This window comes from Apus apus, chromosome 5, assembly GCF_020740795.1.
Source record: "Apus apus isolate bApuApu2 chromosome 5, bApuApu2.pri.cur, whole genome shotgun sequence".
Classification (NCBI taxonomy): Eukaryota; Metazoa; Chordata; class Aves; order Apodiformes; family Apodidae; genus Apus; species Apus apus.
In genome coordinates, this window is record NC_067286.1 from 62,648,542 (window position 1) to 62,664,836 (window position 16,295).

The window sequence follows — 16,295 nt, forward strand, 5'->3', positions numbered from 1 at the left end:
GGGGACTGGAAGAGCTGCTTTGGGGGAAGTATGAAGTTGTGATAACCAAGCTTGGTGTCTGGTGACTGCTTGTTGACAAGACAATGAGCCCTGATCAGCTATTTGTTTTTGATACAAAGCAGAAGTTGCATGAATCTTCAGGGCAGAAGCAATAATGATGTTACAGCTGGTGGAAGCATGAATGCCTCGTTGGTCCCAGTGAACACCTGCTCTACTCCACCTTTATGCAGTCTTCCATCCATATCCAGCAGTGACTGGGTTTCCACTAAAACCATTAGCAGTGAAATAATTAACAAGATAAACTTTAATTAGGTGTTGTCATTCAGTACCAGGCATAAGGCCAGGTTGGATGGGGCTTGGAGCAACCTGGGCTGGTGGGAGGTGTCCCTGCCCATGCAGGGGAGTTGGAACTAGATGATCTTTAAGGTCCCTCCCAACACAAACCAGTCTGTGATTCTATATAATGTCACCTTAAAATGCTACCACTGTGCTTTCAGCTTCTGTTTATTCAGACTGTTATTGCTGCACTGGTTTATATTTGAAACAGAATTTAAAGTTATTCTTTGGAGAGCTGAGGACTAAGGGTGACATTTTTGGAGTCGTCGCTGCTACGGTTAGGCTGAGGCAGGATGTTTTGGAAAAGCACTCTCTTAGTTTGTTAATGAGCAGCTGAATCCTGAAACACATTATAAACTAGTTCTTGAAAATACAGTTAGCAGTTCCTTTGCCTCTTCACACACTGGAATTGTGCCGTGGACTCAGACTTGTACAGGTAGCCACTAACAGGAGCTCTGCACAGCAAGAGGGAAACAAACCCTATTAGTAAAAGGACAGGTTGAGTATCCAGTGTTTAGCCTGTTGAAAGAAAACTCCTGCCAACTGACAGTAAATGTTGGAGGGATTGAGGCCACGAGTGGATTCCATAATGAGATGGGATGAGATGCCTGGCAGCCTCTGTGTTTTCAAACGGAGTTTTAAACGTGATTCTTGTTTCTCTTCAGACTTTCTTTCATGTGCAAAGGAAGTGATCATGTTAATTTGTTGCTGTGGTCACATGCATAATGGTAGAGTCTCTACAGGGATTCCAAAGATGAGTTAATTAGCACAACAGGAAAGGATATTTGCAGGTTTGGAAAGGAAGTCGGTGCACTTCCAAGTCCAGGGATCTTTTCATCCTGTTGATCAAAGATTGAGCAGTGACCCAACATCCTCCATCCTGATGTCTGGTACTGCATAAATGAGGTAAGTGTGTGAAGAGGTTGTGTGATTTTGGGGCTTCTGAAATGCATTTCAAAGGTGTGCAGAAAGGTGACCTCTGTGCTAGAGGTACTTGGAGAGTCTCCTCTAAACAGTAGATAAATAGTCAGGTTTTCCTCTCCTGAAAATCCAGTAAGTGAAATCTTTATTGAAGTCAGCAGAATTTTTATTACTGAGTACAAGAGTACTACATCCTTCCCTGATATCTACAACTGAAATGACTATTTTTTCCAGGGATATTATTTTTAATGCTGAATAATATGGTTAATCTATGCATTTCTACCATGATAATTCAGATAAACTGCTCTGTAATCTTCCCTCACAGCTCTCTCCCAAAGCACTCTTGTAATGATCTGCCAGAGTCTTCTTTCTTCAGCCAAATCTTCCTTATGAACAGACTGTAACTCGCTGAATTATGACTGATTATATGACTGTTTTCTGATAAGGACAAATACTCAGGAAGGATTTAAGATGAAGCAAACAGACATTTTCCCTTGGGATTCCAATCAGGATTAAACTCAGTGAGTCCAGGCTATAAGGAAAGTGCATTAAAAGCTGTAGGACATCTCCAGATCTCCACTGTGTCCTCCTTACATTGTTTACAAAATTTAATCAGAGAAAATTCAGAAAAGATACTCAGTAGTTGTTTGATTTAAGATCCCAAATAAAGGAATGGAATGAGAATTGGTTAGACCCTTTTCTACAGAATTTGCTTTTAATTTCCTTCTGTGTTATCTTAAAAAGACAATCTGTAATGCAAGAAATCCTCTAATGAACAGATTTTTATTGTACAAGATTGCAGCTGCCTTCCACTTTCCCTGACAAGATAATTGCAGTTGAACAGTATGGAAGCACCAGAGGTAATAAAACGTTGCATTCCTTGAGGCAGAACCAGTATTAATTGCAAATGCAATTCCATGGCTGACACACCTTTAAATTTCTGTTACTACACATCCCTGTTGCACAACATTCTGTTGTACAAGAATATAATGAGCAACCTGACAACAACATTGCTTGTTCGTCTGTAAAGAGATTGTTTGTTTCCCCTTTCTTTCCCTGCTTTTTAGCTCATCTGGATCATGCATCCCAATCCAAACCCATCAGCATCCATTCCAGCTGGAGGGCTGTGGAGGAAATCTTCCTGCTGCAATGTCTCCTGTGGCCAAGCAGCCGTGCTGCTGCTGACAGCATCGTGGTGGCCAGCCCAGGCACTGCATGAACAGCAGCTTGGTGTAATCCTGTGCAGAGTCCTCAGGGCATATTTATGTGCCTTGAAGCACGAGTTCCTGGCTTTATGGGTGAGCCTTATGGCTTGGAGAAGGTCCTGTGGGAACCTGGATCACCTTCATGACCCATGTTAGACTTAGTGCCAAAGTATCCATACTTCTGCAGGGCTTTGTTTCATCACGAGAGGCTCTAGGTGTGGTAAAGCAGTGGTGGTCACTAGATCTGGCTGCCTTTTTAAGTACCTCAAATGGGTCAAACTGCTCTTTTTCCATATTGCAGTCAAAAACCAGCATTCCAGCATTCCCCAGTCCCCAGCTGTAACAGCATCTCTCACACATCTCTGTTTCTTTACCTATCACAGCTTTTGTAATGCAAGTGAACCTCCTGGATGGCTTAGGAAAAGCATGAAATGGGGGGTTAGAGCCCTGAACATCAAGTCTTCCAGCAAAGCCCAGTCAAATGACATTAGAAGTAAGTGTCTCTCTGTGGCTCGAGGCTACTCAAAGTAAGAAATCAACAGTTTGCTAATAAATAAAGCATAACGAAGCATCAAATATGTAGAAAAATAAGTGATGACAGAGGCAGACTTTTGTTCCCTGTTGTTTCTAACTTCTCAGGAGCAAGGGATGAGTGGTTGGGAAGTGACCTTGGTGGCCACTGTCAGGTGCTGAGAGCCAGATCTGTGTGACCTGCTGGCTCAAGTGAACCCCCTGGTACTCAAGGTCCATCCCACACTGCAGACATTTCCTTCCACAAAACACAAACACTGTGGTTGCTCTCTTCCTAGTCCATCCTGTCACTCCAAGGTGGAGCAAAACCACAATGTTCTCAGCCCTTACTGATGATTTTATTGCCTGATGGTCATCTTGGAAGGGGATGGAAGGCTCGTGGGGCAGCTGCCCAGGCTGCCATACCTGCCCCACACTCACCTCTTCTTTTGTTTTCTTACCTTTGAATTCACATTCACTAAGGTTAATTTTTAAATCTGTTTTCTGAGCTTAACACTGAAGTTTCGTTGGTCATGACACCACAGCAGTTTTATGGGAGTAGTTTGTGGATGAGTGATTTTATACCGAAAGATCAACTTTACGTTTGCAACAACTGACTTCCTACAGACAGTTCATTTGCTAGTTTTCCCTCTTATTTTGGTGAAGGAAATAAAGCTTCTGCTCATGTCTCTTTGTGACACGCAATTAATTGTGTGTAAAGCTTTCTGGCAGATATCACAGGGAAATATTATTTATTATTTGGCAACTGTTAGTTTTATGGAAATGGTTACTTAACGCTGCTCGTCTGGAGGAAATGATTGCAGAAATACGACCCAGACTTTATTGCAAAGATTCATTGCTTAAAACTGAAATGACTTTGATATGACCCTTTGGAAGGAAAATACGTGATCTTCTCCTCCAGCTATTTGTTTTCTTGCTGTTTTGTTGTGTTTATTTTTATTTCTTTTTATTGTCTTGATCTGTGATGGTATAAACTTGTGACTCCCCTCCTCCAGGGCGTGCACAGCACACCCTTCTACACTATCTCTTCCTTCAGCACTACATTTGGGTGTTGGGTGACCAGAAGCTCAACACGAGCCAGGACCATGCACTGCAGCCCAGAGCCCACCCGTGTCCTGGGCTGCATCCCCAGCAGCGTGGGCAGCAGGGCCAGGGAGGGGATTGTCCCCTCTGCTCTGCTCTGCTGAGACCCCCTGCAGGGCTGGGGCCAGGGCTGGGGTCCCCAGCACAGGGAGGACATGGAGCTGTTGGAGAGAGGCCAGAGGAGGCCACAGAGATGATCCCAGGGCTGGAGCAGCTCTGCTCTGGAGACAGGCTGGGAGAGTTGGGGTGTTCAGCCTGGAGAAGAGAAGGCTCCAGGGAGACCTTAGAGCACCTTCCAGTGCCTGAAGGGGCTCCAGGAAAGCTGGGGAGGGGCTTGGGACAAGGGCAGGGAGGGATGGGATGAGGGGGAAGAGTTTTGAACTGGAATAAGGGGGACTGAGATGAGTTCTGAGGAAGAAATTCTTTGCTGTGAGGGTGGTGAGAGCCTGGCCCAGGTTGCTCAGAGAAGCTGTGGCTGCCCCATCCCTGGCAGTGTTGAAGGGCAGGTTGGATGGGGCTTGGAGCAACCTGGGCTGGTGGGAGGTGTCCCTGCCCATGCAGGGGGGTGGGACTGGATGGCGTTGAAGTCCCTTCCAACCCGAACCAGTCTGACTCTACAATTTGTTACGACCGCACGCCTGTCTCCCCCATTTCGACCCGATCGAAGGCCGCCTCACCGCGCCCCAGGGCTAACCCCGCTCCCCATCTGCCTCCCCCCCCCGCGGCCCTGCGGACCCCCCCGCTCCCCGCGCCCTTCGGGGCCCGCTCCCCCCCCCCCCCCCCGGCGGCTCCCGGCGGCTCCCGGCAGGGGGCGCCCGCGGGCCCTGCGCGCTCCTTCCCGGCTGCCCCCGCGCCGCTCCCGCCGCCGCGGCTCGCCGGGCCCCGCCGCCATGGCCTTCACCTTCGCCGCCTTCTGCTACATGCTGGCGCTGCTGCTCACCGCCGCCCTCATCTTCTTCGCCATCTGGCATGTGAGTGCGGGGTTCCCTCCCTCCCGCGGCGCGGCTGGTCCCGGGCAACCTCCGGGCCGAGAGAGGCTCCCACCGGCGCGGCCCGGCCCTGCGGAGCCGCCGCTCCCCGCGGGCAGGCCCCGGGCGCTCCCCGGCCCCGCTGCTCCCGCAGGCCGCGGGGCCCGGCGTCCGTCCCTCGGGGTGGCTTCCCGGGGCGGTTTGCGGACCCAGCTCCGCCAGCGGGAGCGGCGCGGCTGTGGGGTGGGGGGAAGAGGCCGGGCCGGGCCGGGAGGCGGCGGGCGCCGGGGGCGGCTGGAAACGGCGGTGAAACGGCTGCCGGGGAGGGGCGGCGGGCAGGAGGCCTCCTGTGGGGAGCCCCAGAGGGGTTTGTCCTCCTCCCTGCCTGCAGGCTCCAGGAGGTGTCCCCTTTCCCTGCCTGCAGGCTCCAGGAGGTGTCCCCCTTCCCTGCCTGCAGGCTCCAGGAGATGTCCTCCCTCCTCCCTGCCTGCAGGCTCCAGGAGGTGTCCCCCTTCCCTGCCTGCAGGCTCCAGGAGGTGTCCTCCCTCCTCCCTGCCTGCAGGCTCCAGGAGATGTCCTCCCTCCTCCCTGCCTGCAGGCTCCAGGAGATGTCCTCCCTCCTCCCTGCCTGCAGGCTGATGAGATGCCCACAGGCATCCCCGAAACGCCTGCGGTGGAAGCTGAGCTACCACATCTGGCCCCCACCCGTCATCGTTACCTTGTAGGAGCTGGAAATCTGGCAGCCTTTGTGGAGTTTTCTGTCGTGAACCTGACCCGGGGAGAGCCAGGCACCTGCTCTGGGTCAGCTGAGAGATGCTGCTTTGGGAGAGGATGGAGGAGAATGTTTTTCTTGGTGCTGTTTCAAGCTTTGTAGTTATCCTTAATAAAAACTGTTATGTCATAATATCAGCCCTGTCCTCGAAGCATATCAGGGCTTATATGTATATAAATGAATCTTATACTGATTATGAGTCAGTCTGTCTTAAGACTTTTGTGATGCTTGATATCATATTTGTCATGTAGGTGTGGCTTCTGTTGTATTTCATTCTGCATCTTTGACTTTGTGGGCATGAAAAGGCCACGTAAAGGTAGTTTTTGGGGTTTTTTAATGCACTTTTTGGACATACATGTAGGGTCAGCGTTCCTGCTGACAACAAGAGACTCGCAGCATTTGGGGGCTGTGCACAGTGAGCTGGGTTAAAAACTGCTGAAAGAGGGACGTTGGAGGTTGTTGATGGGGAGGTAAAAAGGCAGAGGTTTGTGAGCTGAAATGTCTTCTGCTTCCTTGTTTGTCTAACCTGCTGCAACTATGTTTTACCTGTGGGTTTGTGTGGTTAGAATGGAGAAATTACATTCCTTGAAGCTTGTGTGGCTCTGTAGCAAAATTTGCTTTTCATGGATCAAATACATTGTTGTTCCTGGGCTGAAGGATCACAACTGTTTCATTTTTTCCCTAGATTATTGCATTTGATGAGCTGAAGACAGATTACAAGAACCCTATAGACCAATGTAACACACTTAATCCTGTAAGTTGCACGCTAAACATCTTTAAAAATGTTAATAAATATACGTAAAGTGCTTGGATTTGATGTTCTCTTGGTATACCCAAAGTAGGCAATGGAATTGCATCTGGACGAAACCTAGCTGTTCAGTAGAAGTTCTAGGGAAAAATCCTTTGCCTAATTCTTTACTTTCAACTTGAATATTCTGACTGTTATTAATCTGCTGGTGATCTTGTCAGCTGTCGTACTAACATTCTTTCAATCTGCTTTCTACATTTTCGGCCCAAAGACAGTTGAAAAGGTCAAAAAGATTAAAAGAGTCAAAATTGCATTAAAGGTGTGTACAGCTTTTCAGTTGAATGCTTTCAATGCCACTTCCCTTCCATTTTGTTAGGAACATTTGTAATACTATTAAGCTGTTTTGTTGAGTGTGCCTGTTCATCTGCTCATTATTTGTTTGCTGGGGTTGGTAATGACTTCATGGGTTTCCATCTTTTGTGCCAAACAATCCTGCTTGCTTACCCAGTGAAGTGGGGAAAACTGTTACATGCCTGGTCTATATGTCCTGTGGCTGAGCTGAAGTCACTTCAGGTACAAATAAAGAGCACTTTGCAAGCAAGATTGATTGAACTCGTGAGACTGTGGGAGACCAGTTGTATTTTTTTAGCATTGAGCAGGTAAATTCTGATCTTGCTTGAGGATTTAGGTGGGCAGAGTGTGATAGGCATTATCTTACCTTTTTGTTTTATGTTCCAGGATCAGGGGGTGTATCTTGGTGTCCTCTCTTGGATGCAACTCTGACACTCCTTGGTTTGTGAAAAGACTTGGAGACAAATATTTATTTGAGTTTCTAGCAGGCCAGCAGTAAAAGGGATGCTTGTTAAAGAGAAGATAGTTTGATACAGCAGGTTTTTCTGTGCATGTCTCATGGTTCTTACTTTGCCTTGGTGTGCCCGGGCTGAGGTAGAATGGCAACAGAGCAGTGCAGCCTGGCCTGTAGCTTCATTGTGTGATGAAGAGCAAAGTCAGTTTTGCAAATGAAGAATGAATTGGCAGGGTCTGGGGAGGGGAGGAACACGCGTGTTAGGCAGGGATGACGAGGAGACCTGCAGCCTGAGCAGGGGTGGGGAGGAGGAGAGGCCAGAGGCAGGGGATTCCATCTCAGAGAGAGAGGTGTCCTGCTCAGATAGCTGTGCATCTAACAGTTTCCCTTGCTTGGCCTGTCCTACAGTCATTCCTGCTGCAGTCTGGGGGCAAATCCTCGTGACATTTCTGCATTGTGATCTGATCACGGCCTCTGAAGTGTTACAACACGCATGTTTGCCACAAGTATTAACCTGCTGTTCACCTACATGCATGGAGTGTTTATTACATGGCAGCTCTGTGAATTGAAAATAACAGTATTTGCTGTTCTTGTGGAAGTAGATTAGATGCTAAAAGTGAAGAGCCAGACTCTTGAGGGGATCTGGTAAAGGATGCTGCACAAACACACAGAAGCAAGACCAGAAATTCTTGTAGGAGCTGAGACACCTCAGGAGAAAGATTAGCCAGAAATAGTAACTGCTTAGTACACAGTTGATGCCTTCTCTTCCCTGCTCCTATTATAGCAGTGTCTCTTCTCAGCAATGACATTTCTTCCTCCCTCACTTCTCTGATAAATACCATGGTAGAACCTGATGTATTTCATTTTTCTTAGCCAGCCCGGGAGGATTAAGTGTGGTAGATTTGAGAGAGACAGGTATTCTGGTGTGGGAGTCTCGTGTAACAAACAAGATAAAGAAAAATGTGTTTTGAGATGCATAGTTAAATAAACTACAGATTTTCAGAGCTGGTAAATCTGTCTCAGCAGGCTGCCAAATGCATTGTGTGTTGGATAGGGTGGTTGTTGTTCTTCTATAAATAATTACCATGTTGTAAATGGTAAGTACACAAAGAAGGAACTGGGCAAAAATATTTACTTGAAACACTTCATGTGTGACAGATTATTTTTGTTGATGTGGATGCAGATTTGCTTTGTTTGACAGTCTTCATTTAGAGAAGCAGAATGTTGCAGCAAAGCAGGTGGGGAGAATGTCTGTTGGTAGTTTTTAGATTTCTAGGAAGATACTTTAAACCACTGACCCTTCAGTGTAGTCAGCCCATGCAACCTTAGCCTTGTCACACAAGGAAGAGGGGCAGAGTGTGCTGTGTGTGCACATACACCATGACAATTTAAATCTTTAGGCAGAAATGGAGAATTTTTCACGAGATGTTAGAGTGGCCCTGAGTTGTGAAGTGGAAAGCTTACAGATTTGCTTCTTCCTGAATGGTGTGAAGGAGTAAATGGTGTCACTTTAGGCTGGCTGGTTTTAGGAAGTGTTACTCTGGTGGCAGCTGTGAGGTTTTGCTGGCTCTGTGCATGCATTTAACCCACGTGTGTCTCCATATTATTCCGATTAATACACTAATATTACTTGCCATTTCACGCTCTCTGTGACTCCCTAGTCAACTGAAAATGAGCTCTGTGGGTTCTGCTGGACAGCATGGTGCTCTGAAGCATGCACAGCAGGGACTGGGGAAGGGGAAGGGAGCTGGCTGGTGCTGCCCTGCCCCCCTGGGCTGTGCAGACCCCTGTGCCCAACAGCCTCACTGCTCAGTGGGTTTGAGAAAGCTCTGCCTTGATGCTGTTGCATTTTGGCAACTGAGTCTGAAAAACGGTGTATGTGTGAATAACAAAACAAGGCTGTGAAACAGGAAAACACAAACCATCTTTTTGCCTCTCAACCCTCACATGGAGCATGTTTCCTGCTGATATTTCTCTGTTGCATGAGCAGAAACACCTTTGTGATCTCTCCTGTGATGAAGGTCACGTATGAAGCGTGGAATGTTAGCAGCACACCTCATTTCATAGAAGCAGTAAAAAAACCCCTATTGATCTGAGCATTTTTCTTCTTGGTTCATGCATATCATGTGAAAACAGCAAGGCATGTACTGCTGGTTTCACTTTCTGCAGTCTTGTTAGTGTCATTTTTAGTCATAGCTAAAAAGAGCCAAAATTGTGGGTTTTTTTGAACAATAGTTTACCTCCAGCATAGATTAAACACCACACATTTTGGTCTGGGTAATCAAAACCTCTAACTCCTGTTTTTCTTTTCCAGCTTGTGCTTCCAGAGTACCTCATCCATGCATTCTTCTGTGTTATGTTTCTCTGTGCAGCAGAGTGGCTTACACTGGGTCTCAATATGCCTTTGTTGGCTTATCATATTTGGAGGTAATATTTGATGAGTCTGGTGTCTCTGTACCCACCTTAGCCGTTGCTCGTTCTCCTGTTTCAATGCTTCCTGTGAAATGTTCTGTGTCTTTGGCAACTAAAGATGCTTTTTGAGATGTCGAGAAAGTTCACCTCATGGCTAGAACACAGGAGCCATCATTTTGCTTTCTCCTGTCATTTTCATTTTTTATTCTCTTGTGCTGTGCAAGAACCGAGCTGTGTGTGCGCTCAAGGGAGCTGACATGCCAGAGGTGACCAACGCTGCAGGTTTATGGGGTGGGTTGCCAGCAGAAGTGGCAATTCCTCTTTCCTCCAGCCACTGAGATGTGGGCTCCACCTCTCCGTGTGCCGGTGCTACTCCTGTGCAGGGAGCCACAGGAGGGAGCTGTTCCGGTTGGAATTTAACCCAGCAGAACAGCTGTCCCTGAGTGGCTGTGCTGGTCCTGGCATGAGGAATCCGAGGGGTGAAGGCAGGACTTTCTTTCAGCCAGTGGCTGGTGTTAAACTGCAATTTCAGGATCATTTTGTGTTGGCCCGTGTGAGTGTTCCTGCAGCAGGGCAGCCAGCATTGATGTGAGAGGCTGCAGGTTACGTGGGGTTATAGGCTGGGCTCTTCTCCAGCTTTTCCAACCTTTTGGTAAGGAATCCCATTTTTCATTTATTTATAACTTTGTCCCATTTCCTTTTGGTGTATGGGCTTTAAGGCCAAGGTGAGCTGTTGTGAGAGCGTCTGTGGAAGCTCTTCCACAGGTGCCTGAGTTTGGAGCTTTTTGTTGCTCTTGCAGCTCATCACCTCCTGCAGGGAGCAGATGGACTCTGCTGTCAGGGGTGTGATTCCTGATTCCTTGACTTGGCTCTGGAGTTACTTGGTGGGTGGGGACAGGAACCAGTTTTGCTGTCACCACAAAACTTCCCTGTGCATCACTTTCAGGTACATGAGTAGACCTGTGATGAGTGGCCCTGGTCTGTATGATCCTACAACCATCATGAATGCAGATATTTTAGCCTATTGCCAGAAAGAAGGATGGTGCAAATTAGCATTCTACCTTCTATCATTTTTTTACTACCTATACGGGTAAGTTTGGTTTTTCCTCTGTCTCCTACCTAAATTTCAGTCTGAAATTTTGGGCTCAATGCAGAAGAGAAATTTTGTACATGGGAATATCTCCAGTCCTCCCTTTCAAAAAAAAAAAAAAAAAAAAAAAAAAAAAAAAAGAAACTGCAAACACCAGTTATTCTGCTTTAAAACACAAGTCTTGATTTGGTTGGAATTATGAATTTGAATCTGTATAGTGTGACTGGAGACTTGAAAGCTCTGAGCTTTTGTTTTTCTAAGCATTCTGTAATAACCCCCCCCAGCATTTTCATTAAGAAACAGGAACAGTCACATTTTTAGAGTAAGTAACTGGGGTTGCATCAGTTCATGTCATGCTCAGTAATGGCCTTCTGATGTGTCTTGTTTAAACCTTCAGTCACAGTCAGAGAATCCCAGGCTGCTTTGGATTGGGAGGGACCTTCAAGATAATCTAGTCCCAACCCCCTGCATGGGCAGGGACACCTCCCACCAGCCCAGGTTGCTCCAAGCCCCATCCAGCCTGGACATGAACACCCCAGGGATGGGCAGTCCATGGACCTCACACGGATTGGTTCCTTGGAATCCATGACTGTAGAACTAATTTTTATTTTGTTTTCCAGCATGATTTATGTTCTGGTGAGCTCTTAAGAAGACATCCAGCAAGCTTTGTTCCAGTTAAGTGCATGCAAAAGCCACAAAACATGGATTCTTGACGACGAGAACCTCTTACCAAGATTGACTACGGAACCTGATGATCGCGTTCGCGTTAGGAAACGACGCCTCCCCTATTTTTAAAACACTTCCACATTTTATATTTGTGGAAAGACTGTTTTCTTATCTTTTACTGGGACACTGAAATCAAAGAATTACATGTAAGCTGATGTAAAGATGATGGGGTTTTGGAAAGTCCTGACTTTGCACTCCGTGAGGAACAGCTGTCATCTCCAGTAGGTGTTGTGGCTGATGAGCCGTAGCGCAGGAGGGGGTTGCTTTGGGCTGGGCTTCCTAGCAGCTCCTTTGGACTCATGTCCCACTCCAACCACAAGCCAGCTGGAGCTGCCAAGGGCTTGGGAAGGACTGGAAGTGTCATGGCCTTTCCCTGTAGGTGACGTTGGTCTTAAGAGATGACTTCATGGGCACAATTGCAAAAATAGCAGTTCTGTTTTATTTTTCTGTCTGGTTCATTTTTCCCTGTCTGTGCATGGTTCAGACATTTCTGTATCCTCACCTGGCTTGAATCTCAAGCATGTGTCCTTGTGGAAGGAAGAAGCTGAATTGTCCACAAAGGAGTAAATTTAAGTTATGATTTTTTTCTTTAATGTCTGTGCTGTCTTATTAACAAACAAACAAACCTACAACCTTTGTCAAGCCCAATGATGAAAATACTCGAGTTAAAAGAGTAATACTACAGACCTTCTCAAAGCAGAAAGTGAGATTTTGAAACTGCCCTGCTGTTCCTTAGTGCAATAAATAATAAAACAAAAAGTCTCCAATTCAGGAACACTTATTTTTACCTGGTGCCTTGTTTTGCTTTAAATTGAACAGCTCTATTCATCTGTTGTGGGAGGTGTCCCTGCCCATGCAGGGGGGTTGGAACTAGATGATCTTGAAGATCCCTTCCAACCCAAACCCTTCTGTGATGATTCTATGATGGGTAATTGCATTCCTTTTTAAAAATAGAACACTGAATCTAGTTATGTCTGGAAAAGGGAAGCTCTGCTTTCCTGCTTTCTTCTTTTTTCATGGATCTGCAGATAAATAGATGGGGCAGGGGAAGGTATTTCAGCTAAACTGGTAATACTGCATTGTAAGTTGTTACTGCAGCAGCTGCTTAATTTAGGAGTAACCATGAGGAATCCTTTTCCTAATACAATGTGCTGGAGGATAATGAATAGTTGCCCAGTTCTAGTAAAATGTTTTTGTATAAACTGTTTGTTCACTTGGGGTCTCGGGTGCCATAGGAATGGCTGCCCTGGCTTCCTCCTGACATTCCACCCCTCCAGGGTTGGGTTGTTGGGCAGTGGCAGCAACTGAGGAAAAAGAATGTGAACAGGGAAGGCATTGAATAGTTCTGCCTGAAGGGTGGAAGGATGTCTGGAAACCTGCCTGGCACAGGTGTCCTGAGCTAGAGGTCTGGCATCTTAAACAGCCCTTGAAGAGCTTTTCTTCCATGAATTCAGTTGCTTCATGAGCACTTTCATAGCCTAGTATGAGAGATGCCCTGAGACAGTGAGTTCTGCAATGGAATTACTCAGTTTGTAAGAAACCGTATTGAAAAGTTCTGCTGAGCTTCATTTATTGCTCCCCAGTTCTTGTTTTTAAAGATACTGAAAATTTTCTCCTTTTCACCTTCTTTGTGCTGGATATGATTAAATAGATGTTCATCATGTCATCTCTCAGAGTAGAGACATTTGTTTAATCTCTTCTTGATTGGAAGTCCTCATAGCTTTATGGTTATCCTTTTTTTGTCTCCTCAAATGTTCTTTTCCTAAGCTGGAGGAGACCAGACCTGTTGTCATCACACAAGATTTGGATGCCCAGGGGATGTAGTGTGGCAGGTTCCTGCTCCCTGCTTCTGAATTCCTCTCTTTTTATCATGGAGCTGGGGATATGAGAATTCAGGCTGTGATAACTTCAGGTTTTCTTTTCTTAGTCATGACAGATACCTGGCAGCTTATTACTGTGTATATAAAATCATTTTTCTCACATGTTCCTTTGCATTTACTGATGCTTCATTTCCTGTGCCCTTACTGCTCAAGCATTCAGCGTTACCAAATGTATCTATTTTTTTTCCTGACACTCCCCAAACCTTTCCAACAGCTGCAGGCTTTATCTCACAGCCCTGACAAGGCAGGGGTTCCAGCCTGCACACCCCAGGAGCCCCTCCTCACCCAAAACTCCTTACTCCTACCCTGTAATCTCTTTCCATCACTTACTAGTCGACAAGAGGATTTTCTTCTTTATGCAATCAGAATTTCAAGCTTTTAGCAGAATAATTTTTTGAAAGGCTTTTTGGACCCTCAGGAGTATTGTTTGTTGGATCATTTATATTTTCCTGCTGCCTAGCTCCTTTAGAGACTGCTGCAAGATATGACTTCAGCCTGTGTAAGTAAAACTAATTAACCCTTTTGTGTGTTTTTATTTGTATTAATTTGTGACAGAAATGAGACTTCCTGGCTCCTAGCCCCTAGCTGCTCTTGGCCTTCTAAACAAATCTCTCATTCCCTTGGTGCTTGGGCTGATTGAAGCGAAGTTACACAGCAGAATAAACAGTGCAGGATTTCCTGAGTCCAACTGACAGATTCCTCTGAGAACCCCCTCCAGCTGTGGAGCCACTTTAGTGAGGGGTCTTAAGGAGAATTTGCAGCACTTGCACTGTCCTGGGGCTGACAGGCTTTACCCATCTCACAGTGCATGTGAGTGTTCCTAAACAGAAGAATTCTGAGGTGAAAGCAGCACAGCAGCTTGCTGCTGCAGCTCTACTGGGGAGCTAGAATCCACTGTAACCCCAGGAGCAAAAATGCTTACTTGGAGTCTGTCCTGCCTGCTGTGGTTAAGTACAGGGCTGAAGAGTTTAAGTAACCTCATTTCAAAGGTCTTTAGACTGTCATAACATCAGAGAGAAAGGTCAGAAGTGCAGGTTAGAAGTTAAAAAGTCCCACAAGAATGCAGCGTGTTGAAGTGTGACAACTACCCAGCTGAGTCCTTCAGAGAATGCTGCTTAGACACTGGTTTCAGCACTTTTATATTTGAAAACCAGTTTAGTGCCTGCCAGCACCCCCCAGCTGCAGGGGGATGGTGGAGTTCGTCACCTGTACCCAGCAATGGGAGCTTCACATCAGCTCTACTGGAGTGGTCCCTGCAAAGGCAGCTGGTGTGTGTGGAGCTGCACGTAGGATGCTGAGCCAGAGGAGCAGTCATTGTGCATTCAAAACAGGGACCTGATGGTAATTGATTTTTGGAGTGCCAGGAGGCAAAAGATAATGGAGAAAAGAACATTTCTCTCCCTGTCAGCAAGTTTCTTGCTAAGTCATCTTCAAAAGCCCCCTGATACATACTTAATACCTGAAAACCATCAGTTGCAGGGATTCAGCAGGGAAGGAGAGACAGACAGACACTGCTTTTGTGTTGCTGTTTGAGTGTTGGGGAAGGAACAAAGCATTTCCAGCAACGAATTCTCTGTAAGTAATTCCATGCTGTGGAAACTGGGAAGAGTTCCTGTTGCCTGCCTTAGGGGTGGGGAAGGGCATGGCAGTAAAAGCTAATTAAATATAATCTGTAGAAATCACCTTTAAACATCATTCCAGTGTCTGCTTTCAAACAAGACATTAAGGCTATAAATTTCAAAGCTAGGAAAGCAGGGAGTTCTCCTTCCACTCAAACCCATGGGTGCTGTGGCAGGGTCCCATGTCACAACTTCTGACTTTAAGTCACTGAAACTTGACAAAAACACACTAGAAATATCTTTGTCACTGCAGTCTGGAGCTTTGGGGAGCACAGGGTGACCCTGAGGGCAGGACAGCCGTGCTGCCTTGGCCAGGCTGGTACCAGCCAGGTAATCAGCTGGTTTGTAAAGCACTTGGCAGGGGGGGAAAGCAGAGTCAGAATTAACTGCAAGGAGCAGGAGATGGTGACACAGCAGGACAGTGGGGGTGTGACAGTGTCCTCAGCCCAGAGGTGACAGTTCCTCTGGTTCTGTGGGTTTGTCTGGAAGCCAAAAGTGCAGGGGGTGACACTGGTGTCCTGCCCAGAGGCAAAACTGGCCTTGTGGGGCACCAGGGGACACCCAGGCACTGGAGTGGGTGCTCATCACTTCCTCAGAATGGGACAGAACTGGTTTAAATGTTTTCTTCAGGTCCTCACAAGTGGATAATCAGGTGTGTGGCTGTGAGATCCTCTCCAGCCCCCAGCTGACTCTGGTGTCAGCAGAGCAGCTGCTGTGCCAGGAGCTCCCCCACACAGCTACAGCACCTTGTCTTTTCCTACTGTACTCCTATCAACCCCCACCCACCTGGTTTGTCACACATCCTCAGTAGCAAACCCTTTCCTTATTCCTAAATACCACTGGGCATGCCAAGCAGAGCTGGGACATTTTAGAATGTGTTCTCACCAGTGCATGAGGGGTGAGCACACCAGTGGGGACATTTTCATGCTTGATTTCCCTTTGGTTTAAAGCTGGAGCCATGTATTTTTGCAAAGAGCTCCAGTGATGTAACTTTTAGCTTGCTCTGTTATCCTAGTGTGACTCTTAGAAAGGCAGTGGGAAGGAGTTATGTTTCATCTCTTCCTCCTTTTTCCTGCCCACTGGAGCAGAAGCCAGCCTATGAGCAGTGGGAGAAGTTGCAGGCTGTTGTTTCCTCTCCTATCAGGCCTTCACCTCCAATTCTCATCCCAATTTACACGCTACACAGAACAAAGAAGTCA

At 46.7% G+C, this 16,295-nt stretch overlaps 1 protein-coding gene across 2 annotated transcripts; it reads left to right on the forward strand.

The window, feature by feature from the left end:
- Positions 1 to 4,930: 4,930 nt before the first annotated feature.
- Positions 4,931 to 12,378, forward strand: CNIH1 (cornichon family AMPA receptor auxiliary protein 1). 2 transcript variants are annotated; one of them, XM_051621191.1, is made up of 6 exons: positions 4,931 to 5,047; positions 6,502 to 6,570; positions 6,836 to 6,883; positions 9,684 to 9,796; positions 10,728 to 10,871; positions 11,492 to 12,378. In XM_051621191.1, the coding sequence occupies exons 1-6, from the start codon at positions 4,967 to 4,969 to the stop codon at positions 11,517 to 11,519; spliced, it is 483 nt and encodes a 160-aa protein (XP_051477151.1). In that variant the 5' UTR covers positions 4,931 to 4,966; the 3' UTR covers positions 11,520 to 12,378. The 2 variants fall into 2 exon arrangements, with proteins under 2 accessions (XP_051477151.1, XP_051477152.1); XM_051621192.1 differs by lacking the exon at positions 6,836 to 6,883.
- Positions 12,379 to 16,295: the final 3,917 nt, after the last annotated feature.